The sequence below is a fragment of the Mustelus asterias genome, chromosome 4, assembly GCF_964213995.1.
Source record: "Mustelus asterias chromosome 4, sMusAst1.hap1.1, whole genome shotgun sequence".
NCBI lineage: Eukaryota > Metazoa > Chordata > Chondrichthyes > Carcharhiniformes > Triakidae > Mustelus > Mustelus asterias.
The window spans coordinates 30,154,135-30,174,825 of NC_135804.1; the positions used below are offsets into that span (position 1 = coordinate 30,154,135).

Below are 20,691 nucleotides of genomic sequence, written 5' to 3' on the forward strand. Positions count from 1 at the left end.
GGCAGCTTGAAACTTCTCTGCTTTTACTGTGAGTTACCTTCTGTTTATTTAACATATATTGGGTGGGAAGTGGGTTTTTAAAAAGTGACGTGATGCAAAGCATCTGGGTAGATTGCGCACCAAAAATATACCTGTTCAGAGAGAAATATTTTCAAAGAAATGGGATTCCATTTTGAAAATGATTTTTTTTTCTAATCTCATTGATTTCTTACAAGTATGTGGAAGTATTTGGTTGAAACCGATCGAGTGGCACACAATGGCTGCAGTAACATTTATTTCTGACAAACTGAATATCAAGCAGCTGAGCAAAATTAATGATAAATAAAAAATTCCTTGCAAATGTCAGCAGTACCACTTACCTCTCAGTCAGAGGGCTTTGGGCGCAAGCCCTAGTGCAGGACTTTAGCATATAACCCGAGGAAATACCGTCCTGTTGAAGGTGCCACCTTTTGGATATGATGTTAAGCAGTCATTAGTCTGCTTAGGTGGGCACCTTTCAAGAAAGGACATGGGAATTCTCTTGGTGTCCCAGCTACCATTTACCCCTCAAGCAAAACATATTGATTGGTCATTCGTCTTATCTGTAGAATGATGCTGTATAAAAACTGTCTGTTTTGTCTTTGTACATTACAATGGCGAACACCTTTCAAAGGTATTGGATTGAATAAGCATTTTGGGTTATCCAGAGGAATGTGAGAAATGCTGCGTAAATGCAAGTTCTTTCTTCTTTCTATCACTTTCTGACAGCTATTTTTTATTGGTCATCTTCCCAGCTGATGTGTTCGTTGTAATCAATTATGAATGTTACTGATTATATGTGTAGTTCGTGAAATAGTGTCCGGTGTTAGAATTGCTGGAGCTGGATGGCCTATCCAAGGTGGGGGTAGTGGGGCGGGACTGGTAAGAGGGGATGAAATAGTTGTGTTATTCTTAAAAAGGTGGTTCCATTGGGCCAGATTTTCATGGAATCTGCCGAGGCCTTTAAGAACAGCGGACAGGACCCGGATGCAAAAGTCCTGACTCATTTCCAACAGATCCCACTTTTGCCAGCAGGAATAAGGGGGGAGGGTGGTTGGAGTGTGAATCACACAGGTAAGAAATCCAAACTGAGCAGAACCATTTAAAATTAGTGCTGAATTCAAACAGACCCAATTTGGCTGTTCCAAGGTTCTCAACACTATGGGAAACACTAATCGATGCAATCGGCATAAACATTTTTGAAAGGTGGATAAGGGCTCGGTGTCATGATCTGAAGTTTTTTTTAGCTCCACAGTCTTTTAATTAAGAAAAAAACAGGCTGAAAGTTAGAGTAACGTAAGTTAAGAAATATTACTATCTGTTCCTACAGTTTCAATGAAGGGATTTGTTGACATTATATCAGATTGAACACTAGAGGAGATTTAAAATATTTGAATGGGTTTCATGAATGGGAGTTTTTGCAGTATCAAATGTGCATGAGTGAGAGTTTTGTTAACTTGTTAGGAATTAATGATTTTCATCACCGCATGGCTCTTGAGACCTACCCATAGTGGATACTGGGTGACTGGCTATGGAGGTGGCATGGGAGGTAGCGTGGAGGAGGGCATGAGGTAGCATGGAGGAGAGCATGGGGGTATGAGGTGGCATGGTGGGCATGATTTGGCAGAAAGGGGCTGTAGGAGAGGGTAGGGAGGGAGGGGATGTGAGGAATGAGTGCTAGATGGCCCAACGCTTCTAAAACAACTGGGACAACATTTAAGAGAAACTGGCTTTCCAACCAGTCTACCTCAGCACTCACCCACACCTGTGGTCACCTATGAACTACTTCTGGGATTGGGGGGCCCGACTCTATCCCATCCCCACTGCCACGAAATCACGTCATTGGGACCTTTAAACTGAGGTTGGTCTGTCGAATCGAGAAATTTCCCATTTTGCATTACCCGCTTCGATGGAGAAAGAAAATCTGGTGCACTATCTCTGATGCCCAGTTATAAAGTCATTACTGACAACCTTCAGTGCTCATTGTTCTGTGAGCAATTAATTACAATGATCACCTTTTTTGCCTCAACTAATAATGGGAATCCAGATAATACGAACATAACTACAATGATTATAAATTCCTGCGATGGTCTGACAAGCTGTTAATTGTTGACACCTAACTTGGGGAAAATTGTTTATTAAAATTAGGGAAATCTCAATTTCAACATGATTGATATACGATCAATGAAACATATATCAATAACAATTCGGTTTTTTTGTTGGACTACCAAGACTATAAATGTTCTAACTATCAAATCCCTGCCCGAGTGCAAAGTCAGATCGTATTTATTTTGTAGTCTGCTTTATATTTACAATTATTAAAAAGTAAATTCACAACCATTCCACCATTTCATGCCAGCTATAACTTTGGAAGCAGTCTTGCATTGTTGTATTTTGAAGAACTATGAAAAACCATTGACAAAATATACTTTATAAAAATTAGATGCAAAAGCCACAAAGTTGTGGGATGCGATTTTTCCCGTGGGCTTCAGGACCCACACAGTCACCCTCACATGGAGGGGGGGGGGGCGGGGTCAGGAACACATACTGCGTGGGAAAACAGTCACTCCATCAGTGATTTTCCCTGAACTGGCCAATTAGTAGCCAGGGTGGAGGCTCACCATCCAGTTAAGTAGAACAGGTGGGCTTTCAAAACTGGAACATCAACGGGAGGCCATCCAGCTTTGAACCAACAACAGGATGCCGTGGCAGGCGAGTGAGGGAGTGGGCACTCAAGATAGAGGTGTCCTCTCTCCAACACTTGTAAATTTAAAATGAAAAGTGCCCTCAGCAGCTGCCCCTCCATTTCTGAGGGAGCTTTCCGTCCATAGAGTGGTCAGCGGCTTTAGCTGAAGGCAGCCAGGCAAGGAGGGTTCCTAAACCTGTGTGGAGCACTGGTCTGCAGGCTTCCACCAGGAGGTTGCTTCTAGACAGACACATTGTTTCCCAATGCTCCTGGGAACCTGGAGCCCAACTGGACAATGCCAGTCAGCCTCTGACAATAGGTCATACCAGGCTACCTGCCACCTTATCGTCACCCTCTGCCACCACGACCACCCCACCACCCCACCCCTCCAGGAAAATGGCCCAGGTGCCAGATGGAGCCAGGGAACTGGAATGCCAGCCAGCAGTGCAAATCTCTACACATGCCCACCTCCATACCCTCCCCCATCAGGGCTGGAAATCCTCCCCATGGACTCAGCATGGACTCCTTAAGCCTTGAAATCTTTATGTGATTTTCAAGACGTACACATTTTCATGCCTGGAAAATTATTTTCATTAAAATATTAATTATCATTAAGTAGAATTACAGAAATGGTCCATATGGAGTCAGGAACATCTCTCAATTCACAATCTCTGAAAGAACTAAACAGTCATTTATAGATTCTGATTGCGTTTTGATGCAGAAGTGCTATTGTTATGCAAAATGTTAAATAGCCTCTATCACCTTTTAAACTACTGCAGTCTTCAAAAGGATGTAAAAAAAAACTGATTAAAATTATGAAATGATTGTGTAGGTTTGTGAGTGAACCTAATGAGTTGATTTCTGTGGCATATTTGTTTTCTTATTCAGCTCATTTTAATCAAAATACTATGAATGTTTCCACAACAATAAATAAGAGAATATTATGATAGTTTTGAAAATTCACTTGAGTAGACCAACAAAAAAAATTATACTGTAAACTATAGTGTCTCAAGTACATTCAGAATAAATCCTCATTGATAACCAAATGGACATTTCATTGTCTTAAGTTTCTTGATGTTAGTACTAAGGTAATGTTACCTTCCTCCTGGTTTGTCTATAGTTCTTCTCTTCAAACATTGCATGTTAAATCATTGAAGTAATGGGGAAGCATATTTCACCATTCTGTCATGCCACAGAGCTATTTTATTAATGCCATTAATTTTGACTAAATTCCAGTATTGTTATCTAGGAAAGGCAAAATGTGAAGAAGTTGACCATGTTCTCAGTAAAAGCTGACTTTTTTCAGATTGAAGTACATCAGTTTTCTTTTATGCAATTTCATGTTTTCTCTTATTTAAATTGACAAATAGGCATTCAAATAAAAAAGTGAATAAACAAAATGGCGACACTGATGTTTAGCAAAATCACCATAGCAACCAGAATAGGATTGGAGCCCTAAAAGAGAAAAGAAATAAACATATGAGACATGGAAATTACGTGAACCCCAACAATATTACATATAAGCATGTTTGACATCATTGTTTTTCTCATTTAAGAAGAAAATCTACCCAAACTTTTCACTTCTCATTTTTTAATAGCAGAAACTTCTTAGTGATTCGTACTCACCACTGTTAGCCCTGAATGAAGTAAACACTTACAAAGAATTAGAATTAATCTGCACATATACATTTGATGTTAAGTTTCTGTTAGTAACAGTCATGGTATTCAAACGAAAACAAGTAAAAAGACTGAGCTGAAATTACTCCTAATGCAAAATAAATAAATTCTGTTTTTTCTCTCTTATTGACCATATATTAATGAAATCACATGTTTCAAAGTCTGACCTTTTGGTCCTGATGTCCTTGTTTATGGGTCATTAATAATTATAACTATAACGTCCTTACCCAGCATATAAAATATCTTGGAAACCTTATTTTGGAAAGTGAAAAACCAGAAGTTTGGCCCAATGATTTCATCAGCGCGTATGCAATAATTAATACTGATCTGCGATTAATAATGTCACATGTCATTAAAAAAAACAAATGTCTCTCAAAGTTTTACTGAAAGATGGAGGCCCTTTATCATATTGCAATTCTCTCAAGAGAACATTCCAGAATCTGATGTTACAACACTGATTATTATTCAAAATTCTGCATTTGCAATTTGTTGTTTCAGTTTGCAATCGTTAACAATTTTGAAAGTTGAGATTTGGGAATGGGGCACCATCACTCCTTGTGTGATTTCAGATTCATTAGCTATTCTGCAGCTCCAACTGGTAACTCCTGCCCGGTCATTTGTACAGTTCAAACTCTGCACAGATGCTGTTTCTCAAATACATCTTTTGGGATTAAATCATTATTAAACATTTTAAAGCCGTTTTCCATTAAAACTATTTGGGCTTCCCAGGTGTACCATGGCACTATGGCACAGAAAAAGAACTTTCCTCTGTGATTCCTAAAGCAGCAGGGGAAGAACTGGTAAAAATTTAACTACGCCGCCTTTATTTACCATTTAGTGGCTGGTTCATGAAGGTACACACAGAAACCTGGGCACAAATCATCTGCAAAACCTAGCGGCTTGGAAATGGTTCATGGAATAGATAGCATTTAAAAAGAAAAAAAAGCAAATCAAAGGGAAAGAATGTTTAATTGCTCTTCTACCTGATTATTTACATGACACCACAAGAGGTAATCAATATCTGAATAAACCATCAACAATTGTAGCAAATATTTAATGCATATCAATTTTTGGACTGGCTGACGAATATTATGTTGCAATGCTTTAGTTCAGTTTTTGTTGAGGGAGGCAAACATTATTTTACAACCAGTGTGATTGCAAATACTTTTGTTAATATTCTTTGGACGGTGTGGGACTTAAGGTATGACCTGACAAACTGTGTTCTCTTCCTGTTCACCCCTTCCGTTCTATACTGAAAATTAATTCCTAGTGAGGATAAGGCAATGGTATTATTTAACAACAGGCCAGTTATAAAGAGGTTAAAAGCTATTTGCCTTATACAGGCAAGCTGCCACAATCCAAAAATAATTTATTGTGTCCTGCAGGAACTTAGATTAAGCGGCTAATGCGAAGTATTGAACCTGAGCCTGGATTAATCAGACCACTTCAGTTAGCCTTTGACTGTACAATGAAAAGGATGTTTTCTCTGTCAAAAGAACTGTATCCGTTTGGACAAATTATATATTTAAAAGCTACAACTTCCAATTTTATGACAAAAAATGTATGTTAGCTGTTGCCTATACAAAATAATCTTGTTGAGCTGCAGGTTATTCAGCTCATTTCAGGTACATCTACTTAAATACGGGGAGCTTTTATTGAAAGTGTAAGCTGTTGCTAGGTAACTACTGAGAAAGCTAATGCGATGGCAGTACTTAATGGCTCAGCAGATCTTAGGTACTGAAGTAGTTGTGCTCCTTAAAATGAGCTAATGAAAGGTTGAAGAAATAGCTAGGGTAATATATTGAACTGAAATATCAATAAGAAATTACACCTTATTCTTTAGACGCCTATCAGATGTTTAATGGCTCCATGTGATATTCAGAGATATTAATATGAATAAAGTGGTGTTGCTATTAATAAAGGCTAAACCTGACAATAAATAGTAAATTTGTGAAGAAAGGAAATCTTTTGGCCCATTCCTAAAGTAGCGAGCTAAGAACATCTCAAATATCTCTTTAAAATATTTTTTCCTGCAAAAGTAACATCATATTTCACATCTGCTTCACTTAGTTTATCTCGTCTCTGCACTATAAAGGTAGTAGCATAATAGAAGAGCTGTATTTAACTGTTCCTTTTATATAAATTATAAATATCATTCACCTAATGTATTGGTTAGATACAAAGAGAATTATTTGACGATGATAGTGTAAAAGTGGATGGCGGTGAATTGAAGCCCAGTTTGCATCTCTCCCAGTTTTTTATTCTATTGAATCTATAACTGGCATCACAATCCCTTCAGCTCCAATGAATGTTCTAACTGCCTGCTCATCTGAATCAGAATCCCATGGTCATGCAATCTACTCCAACACTCCAGCAGAAAGAAGATGTACTTCTTTACTGTAATGAAACACTGTCTTGCTGCTGAAAACATAACAAAATATATGGGATATACGCCAACCCCAAATAATCTTGTTATAGGTATAAATTATTTGGACTTGGGTAGAAGGAGTAGAATTTTAAGGCTTTTGCATGAAAACCAAAGTTCTTGATATAGGACATAATGAGCAGGTAGTAGCAGAATTCAGGAGGATATAGACAGACTGGACACATGGTAGATGTAATTTAATGGGAATAAGTGTGAAATGATACACTTTGAGAGAAACAACATGTAGAGGCAGTATAATATAAATGATGCTGTTTTGAGCAGGTTACAAGAACAGAGGGAGCTATGAGTATAAATTCACAAAGTGGCAAGGCAAGTTCATAAGGCAGTGATGACAGCATGTGGGTATTTGAGTTTGTAAATAGGGGCATTAACTACAAAGTCAAGAAAGTCATGCCAAACTTTTACAAATGACTAGTTCAGCCTCAACTGGAGTAGTGTGTGCAATTCTGAACACCACATCTAAGAAAGGATATCAATGCCTTGGAGAAGGTGAAGAGGAGGAATACCATGGATAAGGGAGTTGAATTGTTTGGACAGATTGGAGAAGCCGGGATTGTTCTCCTTAGAGCAGAAAAGGTTAAGGGGAGACCTTAGGTGGATTACAAGGGATTTTCATTAAGTAAACGGAGAGAAATTGTTTCCTCTGGCAAGTGGGTTGATACAGTAAGAGTTTTAACAACACCAGGTTAAAGTCCAACAGGTTTATTTGGTAGCAAATACCATTAGCTTTCGGAGCGCTACTCCTTCGTCAGATGGAGTGGAGATCTGCTCTCAAGTGAGTTGGTAACCAGACATCATAGATTTAAAATAATTAGTGAAAAAGCTAGAGAAGAAATGAGGAGAAATTTCTTCATGCAGCAAGTGTTAAGAGCTGGAATGTTCTGCCTGAAATGTTGGTGGAAACAGATTCCATATTAACATCCAAAATGTGTTTGAAGAAGGCTAATTTACAGAGTTAAGTGGAAAAAGATGGGGTGTGAGACTAAATTGAACAAACCCTTTGCTGACAGGCCAAGTGGCCTCTTTCAGTGTTAAATAGTTCTCTGATTCTATCAGATATGTGCTTCCCAGGGTTATATCAACACAAAATTAGACCTCCACTGATGGATTTTGAAGGAGGCAGAATCAGATTTTCTGTAGCAAGTAAAAGTAACTTCCATATTAAAGGCATGGGACATTTTAACACACTCCCTGCTTTCACAGTATAATTGACATAATATTGAAATATAACTTTCTTGTATTGACTTTTATGCAACATGTATGATCCAACTTTGATATGTCAGATCCACTCACAGCTGAACGAGTAAATATGGAATATGGCCAACTGAGCTACAGGACTTACACTGGTTATTTGATTACACCTGCTGAAATATCTGATAAATCAATAGATATTTGCTCAGCAAGTGTATCAGGTAGATGAATCATAGGCAGGTAAATGAAGGCAAGGTACAGATTGACCATAATCCAATGGAATTGTTAAACAGCTTCAAGGGGGCTGAATGACCTAATCCATTTTTCCATGAGATAAATTAATTATTTAATGGCTATCATTACATTTTTTTGTGCTCCACAATTTTCATTTGTAAATTAAAAATTTCACCACTATTACCATATATTTGTCAGTGGGTGTGATCTTTTAAAAACAAACAGTATTTTCTGTTCCTTTCTGATTTCACAGATTGCTAGTAAATTAATGAAAAGCACAACATGTTTAACTCTAACTGCTAAGTAATTGGATATCTATCTGTACATTTATTCAGTGGACCAATTTCCAGCAATTTTATTGTGTTCTTTATGTCAGAGATAAGTCAAAGAAATCATTTTTTCAAAAAGATCTCAACTGGAATTTTTTTGCAGATAGTTGGTTTCTTATATAATTTTAGAATGATTTCACCTCAATTATACAAAGTGAAATCAATGTCTAACTGACAGCCACGTTGGCAATTAAAGGATTACTGCCAGGTGGAAAGGGCAATGAAAGAGCAAGTGAAAGAGCTTTGTCAAATTATGCTAATGCTTTAGGCCCCAGTGGGGCCTGGATCAGAGTCGGGTGGGAGTTAAAAATAGCCCAATTCTCTGGTTCCATCCTGTCCCTGGGCTAAGTTTTGTGGAGGAAGGATGGAGGGGATGGCAGGTCGTTGACATGGTTCGCTTAGGACCAGTGAAGCCAATGAAAGGAAGCCAACTTGGATTTTCCAGTTGTCTTCCAAGTTCCTACAGGCGATTGGACCAGTTTGGGCACCTGGAGATGGCCCCCTGGTGGCAGCTGGGGGGAAAAGGGAGGAAGAGTGCCCCAGGCAGGCTGAGAGGCCCTCCCTTCTTGCTTGGATGCTGCAGCAGCTTCAGGCCCTGTAGGGGGCCTCCCCATCCCAACCTGAAGAGGTGGCCTGACTGCAAGAGTATTTTTCTTTAGTTTAAACTTTAATGAAGTTGGAGAGTGAATGCCTCCATTTTGAAACACCCTCTCTCTTACCTACCTTACATTGCGACCTGCTGCTTCTTTCAGGCTGGAAGGCCCTTGATTGGACTTTCAACTTTTAGAGTCCACCCACCATCCTTAATTGGACAATGATCTGGCAAATAATTGGCTGCCTTGGGGATAATCACAGAAAATGCTGGAAAATCTCAGCAGGTCTGACAGCATCTGGCTGAGGGGGTATAGCTCAGTTGTAGAGCATTTAAGTGCAGATCAGGAGGTCCCCTGTTCAAGTCCGTGTTCCTACTTTAGTGACTGGTTGTTAGGATTTTGCCAAGAAGATTGGTCTGACAGCATTTGTGGAGTCATCTAGACTTGAAACGTTGGCTCTATTCTCTCCCCACAGATGCTATCAGACCTGCTGAGATTTTCCAGCATTTTCTGTTTTTGTTTCAGATTCCAGCATCCGCAGTATTTTGCTTTTATCTGGGGATAATCACATTGAGTGACCATTTCTCACAGTGCAGCCTCTGACCTATATTGCAGTATGTTGGCAGGGTTTGAAAGTCCGCAGGGAATATTCTGCCCCTGGAATCTGCTTAACACTTGAGCAAGAACCCCCTCCCACCCATTTAGAGTGGGTGCTCCTTTTTCCTGGCCAATGCTCCCAACTAAAGGTCACACCACACATTCTACTAACTTGAAAATCCAACCCCAAAATCTCAGTGAGCATAGCAATTTAAACATGAAGGTTGGTTAGACTCATCCCTTCTATCACATTAAACTAACTTGTAGGATATTATTTCCCATAAAATCAGTCGGCTGGAATCAAAGAATAATTGTGCCAGAGCGTTTTGAAGTTTCTCTTTGATAACTATGAACCACAAATAAAATTCACAGCTTGAACTTATCATTCTTGTGTTTATGGAAGTGTGGGATGGCAATGCTGGAAATAGAATAGACAATGAGACTGACACAACATAGGAAATTAACCTTGAGAGTCAGAGCCTCAGTAACATATTATGAGACCCTGTTGCTAGTTATTGACATACAGAAATTACTCTTGTACTCAGATAGCTTCAGAATGAGTACAGGTTTGACTTTAACCTCAAATCTAATATGAGTAAATATTACTTATTTTCCCAAACTTGAATTTGCTTTGACCAAAGTTGAAATTAATTGCTCCTATTTAACAAAGGTAAGGTTTTGCAAACTACTTACTGAATTAGATTTATATTGAACCATCACTTGCTCTTCACACTGTGGTATAGTTACTGTCTTTGAATTTGGTGACATAATAATATCATGCCTTGATGGTCGAGGCTCCAGCTTTACATTCATTCTCAGGGTCTCCAGCCTTTGTACATTGGGCTCAGAGGGGGACATAGGTCTGAAGTTCTCTTTATTTTGTGTTGTGGATTTTAACCTCTGAACTCCATAGCTGAGAAAGTCTGGGTGGTAATCTTCCATCATGTTTTTGGAGCTGAGATTACTGTAGTGTTTTTCTGAAAATGTATCTTGTACATAGGACTCCATGCGTTGTAGGGGCTTCATTTCCATTTCATAATTACTAAGTTTTTCTTCGTCCTGTTCATGCAGCTGGCTACCTGAATCATGATTATGCAACCGATAGGAAGTCCATGAAAAAGTTGGTGACTCTGTCCCTTTTCTGTCAGTGGATCTGTGTTTGTATTTGCATTCATTCCCTCTTTCCCTGATCTCCTCAGCTATTGATGGTGTATTTGAGTGGCTGCCTCCTTTGCTTCCTCCCCTTCGATTGCCCAATCGCTGCTTATCATTCCAGTTAGTAGGTCTTGGGTATTCATCCCTTCCACCTTCCAACAGCACCTGAATGTCTTGCCCTTTGTCATGTTCTACGTTGACTTGTCTCACAAGCCTTGAATTCTTTTTTCTGTACTTTGGTGGTGAGGTTGATGGTGAGCTGGATGAACGGCTTGGCACAGGGCTATGTTCTGGCGTAAGATCTGGGGGTGTTGTTCCCTTCCGGTAGAGCTCTGGACTCTCTTCAGGAGGTGGACTTTCTGAGGAAATTCTGTCTATCTCATTCTCAGTTGAGTTCTGGTGTTTCGGCCTTTGATACTCAATTCCTGATGGGAAAACAATTACAGCATTAAACTTCCAATAAATCTTCAATATGCACACTCCTACCCCTCTTGCTAAAATCCATATCATTGAATATTTATTTAAATTAGAATGGGGCACAGTACGTTACTCAACTGGTTATGAATGGGAAAACCTTTTTTTTAATCTATTCTTTTCTTGGATGTGGACATTGCTGGCTAGCCCAATATCTATTGTCCATTCCTCATTGGCCCCGACAAGGTGATGATCGTGAGCCGCCTTCATGAACTGCTGCAGTCCATGTGGTGTAGTTACACCAACAGTGCTGTTCAGGAAGGACTTCCAGTATTTTGGCCCAGCAACAGTGAAGAACTGCAATACAATTCAAATTCAAGATGGTATGTGGCTAGGACAGGAACTCGCTGCTGGTGGTGCTCCCGTGCATCTACTGCCCTTGTCCTTCTAGGTGGTGATCATGAGATTGGAAGGTGCAGTTGAAAGAGTTTTGGTGAGTTGCTGCAGTGCATCTGGCAGATGGTAGACACTGCTGCTACTGTGCATTGGTGGTGGAGGCAGTGGATGTTTAAAGTGGTGGATGGGGTGCCAATCAAGTAAGCTGCTTTGTCCTGGATGATGTAAAACTTCTGTTTTTGGAGCTGCACTCATCCAGGCAAGTGGAGAGTATTCCATTACACTCCTGACTTGTGCCTTGTAGACAGTAGACAGGCTTTGGAGAATCAGGAGATGGGTTACTCTTTGAAGAATTCTCAGTCTCTGACCTGCTTTTCTAGTCACAGTAAATATCTGACTGGTCCAGTTCAGCTTCTGGTCAACAGTAAGTCCCAGGATGTTGATTGTGGGGGATTTAGTGAAGGTAATGCCACTGAGTGTCAAGGGGAGGTGTTTGGATTCTCTCTCCTAGGAGATGGTCATTGCCTGGCACTTGTGTGACATGAATATTACTTGCCACTTATCAGCCCAAGCCTAAATGTTGTCCTGGTTTTGCTGCATACGGCCACTAACTGCTTCAGTATCAGAGGAGTCTCAAATGGTGCTGAACATTGTGCATCAGCGAACATCCCCACTTCTGACCTTATGATGGAAGGAAGTTCATTGATGGAGCAGCTGAAGATGGTTGGGCCTAGGACACTAGCCTGAGGAGTTACTGCAAGGATATCCTGGAGCTGAGATGATTGAGCTCCAACAACCATAACAATCTTCCTTTGAGAGATTTCCCCCCAATTCCCATTTATTTCAGTTTCTCTAGGGCTCCTTGATGCCACTGTCAAATGCTACCTTCATGTCAAGAGCAGTCACTCTCACTTCACCTCTTGAGTTCAGCTCTTTTGTCCATTTGAACCAAGGCTGAAATGAGTTCAGGAACTAACTAGCCCTAGTGGAACCCAAACTTAGCATCAATAAGCATTTATTGTTGAGAAAGTGCTACTAGATAGCACTGTCAACAACACCTTCCATTACTTTGCTAATGATTGAGAGTAGGCTGATGGGGTGATAATTGGATGGGTTGGATTTGTTCTGCTTTTTGTGCATGGGACCAACCTTGGTAATTTTCCACATTGTAGGGTAGATGCCAGTATTGTAGCTGTGCCGAAACAGCTTGGCTAAGGGCACAACTAATTCTGGAGCATATGTCTTTAGTACTATTGCCAGAATACTGCCAGGGCCCATAGTCATTGTAATTTCCAGTGCCCTGAGCAGTTTCTTTACTTCACATGCAGTCAATCAAATTGGTTGAAGACTGGCATTATGATATTGGGTCCCTAAGAATAAGAGCAGCATGGATCGACCACGAGGCACTTCTAGCTGAAGATGGTTGTAAAAGCTTAAGCCTAAGCTTGTAAAAGCTTAAATAAGTCTTTTGCACTCATGTACTCGATGCCTGGTCATTTAGGACGGGAATATTTGTGGAATCTCTTCCTCCAGTTAGTTGTTTAATTATCCACCACCATTCACGACTGGATGTGGCAGGGCTGTGAGTCATTTTTGTGAAAACACTGCATGAACTGGAAATATTGCCCTCTTGAAATGAAACGTCATTAATATTGCAGTATCTTTCTCCAGACTAAATCAAAACATAGGGTAGGTTTTCTGTGAGGTGTACCGCAGGGGCCTGAATATTGTATAGCAAGCTGTCAGCCATTTGTGGTGAATTCCGAGTGCCGAGGACATCAGCCTTTTCCCCTTTTAATATGTAATTGTCAGCCCGACGTCCGATTTAATATCCCAATGGCAAATTCTGTAAAGACTAGGTGGAACAGGGTTCTCAGTTCTTTCAGCTCTTTAACAATCTAACTAAGGACAGCTCTTGGCCACTGAAGAACAGGGAAGTATATGTATGATTATATTTAATATGGAGCATTCGCCCCCACATCAGTATTACATAAAGGGATCAAGCGATATATATCTACTGATGACCATGAAACCATTGTTGGTTGTCAGAAAAACCCATCTGGTTTACTAATCTCCTTTAGGGAAGGAAATCTGCCGTCTTTACCTGATCTGGCCTACACGTAACTCCAGAGCTACAGCAATGTGGTTGACTCTCAACTGCCTTCCAAGGGCAACTAAGGATGAGCAATAAATGCTGACCAGCCAGCGACGCCAATGTCCCACGAATGAATAAAAAAAAGGGAATCAGGATATTGAACTCAATGATCAGCCATGATCAAGATGAATGGCGGAGCAGGCTCGAAGGGCTGAATGGCCTCCTCCTGCTTCTAGTTTCTATGTTTCTGTGATTTGATTAAATGTTCCCATGGCTTTCTTATCAGGATAACAATACACCACCTTCCCCCAGCTTTTGAATTATTTTGAATTAAAATTATGCCAGCTAGGTTGATTGGCCATGCTAAAATTGCCCCTTAGTGTCCTGGGATGCGTAGATTAGAGGGATTAGTGGGTAAAAGATGTAGGGATATGGGGGTAGGGCCTGGGTGGGATTGTGGTTGGTGCAGACTCGATGGACCGAATGGCCTCTTTCTGTACTGTAAGGTTTCCATGATTTCTATGATTTCTATATTTACAGCAGAATAATATTTTTAATTCTTCTTTCCAAGAAAATTATGTAAAGTACTAAATGACGATTTCAAATCATATTTTGATATTGATATCATTTTGTTCCTGCCGCATTCCTTTAGTTATGTGGACTTGAACTGCATTTTTACTCTGTGTGTGTAAGAAAATCCACACAACATTATCTGCCATGGAGATAAACCCATGGGAGTTTATGACAATTGGCATGATTTTTAGCCCCCACCAGGGGTGGGAATTGAAGCAGCCAAATGCGGATATTACACCACCAGCTTGCCTGCCAGTCCTCTGGCTTAATTTTGCCCCTGAGCCATTTTGTCAGCGGCAGGGTGAGGTATGGCCGGACTGCCCACAGGCAAGTGGTGGGTAAAGCTGCTTAATGGTCAATTTAGACCTATTGTCAGTGGCTGGCTGGAATCTTTTGGTTGACTTTCAAGACCCCGTAGATGGTAAGGACACTGCAGCTGCCTGGAGGTGACTGCCTCCCCACAGCAGACCAGGCAGCCATTGTTCTGATAGACTGATTTTTGTTTTACTGTTTTTTTTTAATGGATGGAATGAAGTCCCAGATCACTGAGGTGAGCCTTTCACATTGCCCACCTCCGGCAACCCCTGTGGCTTCCTCTGAACTCTTACTGGGGATGGAGGGCCCAATTCATTGAAACATCCATCCCCACCACACCTGGAAAAATAATAGTCTATAATTCTTTGCCATTTTGTTAACCATGGCAGTTCTCAATTGTGCTAAATATATCTCACAACACCAGGTTAAAATCCAACAGGTTTATTTGGAATCATGAGCTTTCGGAGCGCTGCCTCTTCATCAGTTGAGTCACTTTGTTGGACTTTAACCTGATGTTGTGAGACTTCTTACTGTGCCCATCCCAGTCCAACGCCGGCATCTCCACATCAGTGCTAAATTTATACCTCAGCGTCATTTTTGTCATTTTAACTGTCTTACAACATTGTTCAGCTATTGAAAGTGGGTCAAAAGCTATTCCATCCCCATTCCAAATCTCTCATATTTTGCTTTCTTGGCCAATGTGAAGTAGTTTAGCAATGTTGAATTTCACCTACCATTTGACTACCCAGTTCAGTAGCTTAAAATATTCTTGCCCTTCCTCATTTTGTGTAATCAATAAGCACTTGATGTCTGCGACCCCTATCCTTGGAGGATGTGCATCAAAATAAAATTCCTGAGAAAAGTATGAACTTTGAGAAGTTTTTTTTGTGAGCTGTTTTCTATTTGCAATGTTACTTCATCCAGCCATTTTATTCACAGAATAAATTTTTTATTCCAAACCACCATTTTCTCAGGGTATCATGTTTCACTTTTTTCTCTTGTACATTTAGTATGCAGTAGTACTAATTAAAAGACAGGTGGGGTTGCTTTTCCCCACAGTGCTCACCACAAGGTTCATTCTTCAGCGGTACTGTTGCCAATACTTGGGGAAACTCCTGCTCCATCTATTATATTTACTGTAGTTACAGCAAAAGCACACACTGGGGCCAGCAAGCTGCAAAGGCATTAATTATAGTTGCCTTGAGAATTGTGCAGATTTAACCTTCCAAGAATGTGGCTCTGCCACAATGAAAGAAACTCTGTTCAGGTTTCTGATTTAAATATCCCTGTCTCATCTGTGAATAAAGGCTGGAAGATGAGGAGCGTATCAGCCATGATCGAATGGCAGAGTGGACTCGATGGGTCGAATGGCCTAATTCTGCTCCTATATCTTATGAACTTATGAAGATGTGAACTCTGATATCTAGAGCCTATTAAATCTGATATTTAATGAAGGTACCCTCTGTTTGTTCTCTTTATAAAAAAAAGCTTCTACTTAGAAGAGTTATTGAATTTCAAAGACTATTTCCTAATTGGCAAATATACATAAATATGAACCAAGATATTGTTCTAGTGTTGAGCTTTACACCGGCAGGAAAGCTGTGACAGTGCAAGATAGTACCTTTGAGTGACAATATGGTCAACCCATGCAAAACGGGAAAGAAACCATTGGATTGGACATTGAAAGGAGAAGTATCCCATGCATGAATTTCACAAGCTATCATTAACATAGTAAGTTGCCTGTCAGTTCACAGTGGGGCGGCACGGTGGCACAGTGGTTAGCACTGCTGCCTCACAGCGCCAAGGACCTGGGTTCGATTCCAGCCTTGGGTGACTTTCTGTGTGGAGTTTGTGCATCTTTCCATGTCTACGTGGGTTTCCTCCGGGTGCTCCGTTTCCTCCCACAGTCCGAAGGTGTGCAGGTTAGGTGGATTGCCCACGCTAAATTGCCCCATCGTGTCCAAAGATGTGTAGATTCGGTGGATTAGCCATGGCATATGCGTGGGGTTACAGGAGGTGAGGGGGGGAATTACATAGTAGTAGAAAAAATGTGAGGCCGGGATTTTCTGCTTCCGTTAATGTCAGGTGGGTTCAGCGACAGGAGGGGAAAATATCATGAGAACAGCAACACGTGTCTACATCAGGGTGAAAACTTGCTGTGATCATCCCTTCCCCCTGTCAGGGTGTGGGCTGTGTTTCCCACCGTTCAATGTCAGGAACCTCAGAATAATACACTTGTATCTCATTATTAGGCCCATACCAGAATCCTAATCCTCCATAAAAAAATCCATTCAAGGCGGCATGATTTCAGAACAGCACAAATCATGACTCACACCTGGTGAGGGGAGCTCAGAAATCATCCCAATGCTCACGGATCGGCTCCACGTATTAAAGTGTACTGAGAGACCAGGATGGTGTTGACTCGGGGGAGATTGAGGGTCAACTTGGGGGAGACTGAGGGTCAACTCAGGGGAGAAGGTGGGGATGGGGTATTGACTCAGGGGAGACTGGGTGGGGGGGGGGGGGGGCGGTGGTGTTGACTTGGGGAGACTGTGGAGTGTTTCTTCGGGGCAGACCGGGGTGGGAGGATAGGGGGAAGAGAGAGACTGTCAAGTGTGAAAAGTGCCATTTGGTGCTGGGCCATGGGCTTCTTGGAAGGACCTCACAGATGGAAGGGAAGCCTGGGGTAGTGCGGTCGATGGCAGGGCAGTCTCCACGGACTCAGATCTGGGGGTGAGGGCTGATGGGGGGGGCTTCTGAAGGTGGGATATTGACACGGCCAGGTATCATGGCAAGACATCATTGATCATTACCCTGCTGCAGCTGAGATCATTCAGCTGTAACTCAATTGACATGCCTGAAATCTAACATGCAATTATTTTCACTCGAGCACCACTTGTGTGTCTGAGCACCACTGATTGCTGCTCAGCAGTTAACATTCGGAGCACGTGTTCAAAAAACAGCTGACTGCCATGGTGCTGACTGCACCATTGGCCGACTGGGAAAGCAAATCCATTCACCTGGATTGTTGACAATGACACACTGCCAGAGGAAAGTGCTCCTAATCTTTGGCTGTCAGCTGAAGTGTGTATTGACAAGTAGCAATGCTGTCCACCCCCCTCCCCTCCACCCCCCCACCCCCCCATATAGACCAGGTTCAGCACAAGGCCTTGGAGTGAAACTTGGGGCAATGCCTGCACCTGAGATGAGAGCTCAGGATGCAGTAGAGGCCAAAGCTGTGGCCACTCAGTCATGTGGTGTGGGTTAAGGATGGTGTGGGCTCTTACCCAACCAGCATGTGAATGAAGGACTGACATCAATGTGGACTTTGAGAGGCAGCTTCAGATGATGAATGGGCAAAGGCTGGTCCTTAGGAGACAGAAGCGCATCATCAAGTCTCTCTCTTTGGTACTGCAGTGAGGAGAACTTACAAAACGTGAGCCCTGGTGAACTCTCAGTCATTCTTCTCACTCATAGACAGGGGACAAGAAGATGTCAATGGAGGTGCCTGGCTCGCTGAAGGCAGTAGCGGAACCGTGAAGATGTAGAGGTGCTAGTACCTGCTCCACACACACAGGAGGAATCGCAGAGAGCTGTCGATTGGAGGCGCCTCGCTAGACCCAGAGTGTACAGACACCGCTTACCATACCTGCAGTTGTCTGAAAACCAGTGTCGTCCAGGGAACGGGTTGGTTACATCTACCACCTTTTGCAGGATTTGGTGCCCCATGGACTTGGAGGGCATTCACTGCCAATGACTCTAAAAGTTACTGTGGCACTCAATTTTTCCACCAGTGCTTCCTTCCAGGGTTCCACGAGTGACCTGTGTGAGATTTTACAAGCCTCTACACACAAGTGTATCCGGGGGTGACAGATACAATCTTCACCAGGGCTTCACTTCGTCCATTTCAACTGGGATCAGACAAGCCAGGATGCAAGAGCGATGGGCTTTGCACAAATCTCTGGTTTTCCACAGGCTCAGGGTGCCATTGACTGCACTCATGTGGCACTCAGATCTCCCGGATATCAAACAGTGAACTATGTGAACCCCAAGGCTTCCACTTGTTGAATGTTCAGCTGCTCTGTGACCACACCAGACATATCCTCCTGGTGTGCGCTCAATTCCCAGTCAGTTTGCACTGCTCCTACATTCGGAGCCACTCTCAGATCCCTGATGTGGTTCAGGGTCCACAGATGCTGCAGAGTTGGTTCCTCAGGACAAGGGCTACCACTGAGGAGGTGGCTGATGATGCCTGTGCGGAGGCCACAGAGTGTAGCTGAGACAAGGTACAATGAGGCTCATGCTACCACTCGCACTTTAGTGGAGCAGACCACAAGGATGCTGAAGTTGAGGTCCTGGTACTTGGGCCAGTCTGGTGGAGACCCGCAATACAATTCACAGAGGGTATCACGCATCATGGCCACTTGCTGTGCCCTGTACAACCTGGCACTGCAACAGGGAGAGAAGCTGCCTGAGGAAGAGATGGAGGAGTTTCCTCCGATGAGGATAACACCATAGGGGACAAGGCTGAACAGGTCCTCAAGGGAGAGGATGTAGGTCACAAAGCCACGGCAATGTCCAGATGAGGCAGACGAGTTCGGGACACATTCATTGCTGCTAGATTCATGGAGAGTGATGGGAGATCCAGTGAGGACATCCCATTATCTTCACATGGCTTCTGTAAGCATTACTCTCCCATCTGACCAATAGCAGTGCACACTCTCTGTCATAAGGCTCCTGCCACGGGGGCACAGTTGTTACCCATAGTCCCTACATTCCAGGAGGATGATGATGGCCTGCAGTGGGAACGGTGCACAGATCCCCACAGAGCTTCTGGGAATGGCTGACTCCCGTCAGGCTGATGACAGCTCACTCGCTCTCAATGATTTGGTGATGCAGCAGTGAAAGTTTCACCTCCCCTGATCTAAGGTCATCGTTCGTGAGCTGTTCCCTTGAGGGTCAGTCTCACTGGTGACTGGGACATATAGGATGGTGCAGAGAGAACACATGGACAATGATTGGAATGAGTGATGCTAGCCCTGTACATTATGGGAGACATTCTCATTCCTTACAAGAATCAGGCATGACTGATATGTTCCATCACTGTGAAAGGACGTCACCAATGTGCTGGTAACATTGCACAAAGCACATGGAGGAAGCCCTGGACTGAGCATTCATCTTGTGCAGGGATCACGTTTTCAGATCAGGACTACAGGAACGCAGCTCATCAGAACAAGGAGCCATTGAAAGGGTGCAATTAGTGAGAGTTTATTTACAGAGGTAAATGTTATGTACAAGTGCTTCTTAACCTTTCTAACTCCGCTTCTTAACCTTTCTAACTCTGTTGCTACATCTTGGTGCATCTCCAACATCCACAGCAGAGGTGGAAACGGTCTGCAGCCTGCCTCGCCTCTGTTGTCTGTGATGATCTTCACGGACGTCCTCTGGAGAGCTGAGACCTTGGGGGTCCTGGCCTGCTTTTGGGATCCTGCTGTGTGGCAGTGCCACCCTCCTCAGCCAGCGGGCCTGGAGCTGAAGCGGTCACAGGAAGAGGCAATTCGGGTGTGTGGGACACTGCTGGAGTCTCCAGGGTAGATAGCCCCAGGGTGTGTACCAGCTGATTTTCCTTCCTGTGGCGCTCCTTCAATAGAGGGGCAGCTGGAGTGAGCTCAAGAAGCCCCGCTATCCTCTGGCATTGGCACTGATGGATCGCAGCAAGGCCTGCACCGTGCAGTGCATGTCCTGCAGCAGTGCAGGACAAAGATCTTGCACAAAGGTCTCCATGCTGCCCGCCGTTGGAGTGTTACATTGGAGTGTGGGCTTAATCATCTCCAGACATAAGGCACACAGACTCCTCCATGCAACCTTTCAATCTGAGGAATGTACCAGAAACCCTTCGTGATTTTCCCGAGTTTGCCTTTGGAGCTTCAGCAGCTGAGGCATGACTGAGTCCAGAGGCTCATCATCTAACT

The 20,691-nt window shown here is 42.6% G+C and overlaps 1 protein-coding gene across 1 annotated transcript in view; it reads right to left on the reverse strand.

The window, feature by feature from the left end:
- Positions 1 to 4,078: 4,078 nt before the first annotated feature.
- The window catches only part of jph3b (junctophilin 3b), a 150,750-nt gene continuing 134,137 nt past the window's right edge, over positions 4,079 to 20,691 (reverse strand). The window contains exons 4-5 of the mRNA XM_078210240.1: positions 10,465 to 11,351; positions 4,079 to 4,159 (exon numbers count right to left, since the gene is read on the reverse strand). Coding sequence (XP_078066366.1) covers positions 4,079 to 4,159; positions 10,465 to 11,351 — 968 coding nt within the window. The remainder of the gene's footprint in view (positions 4,160 to 10,464; positions 11,352 to 20,691) is intronic.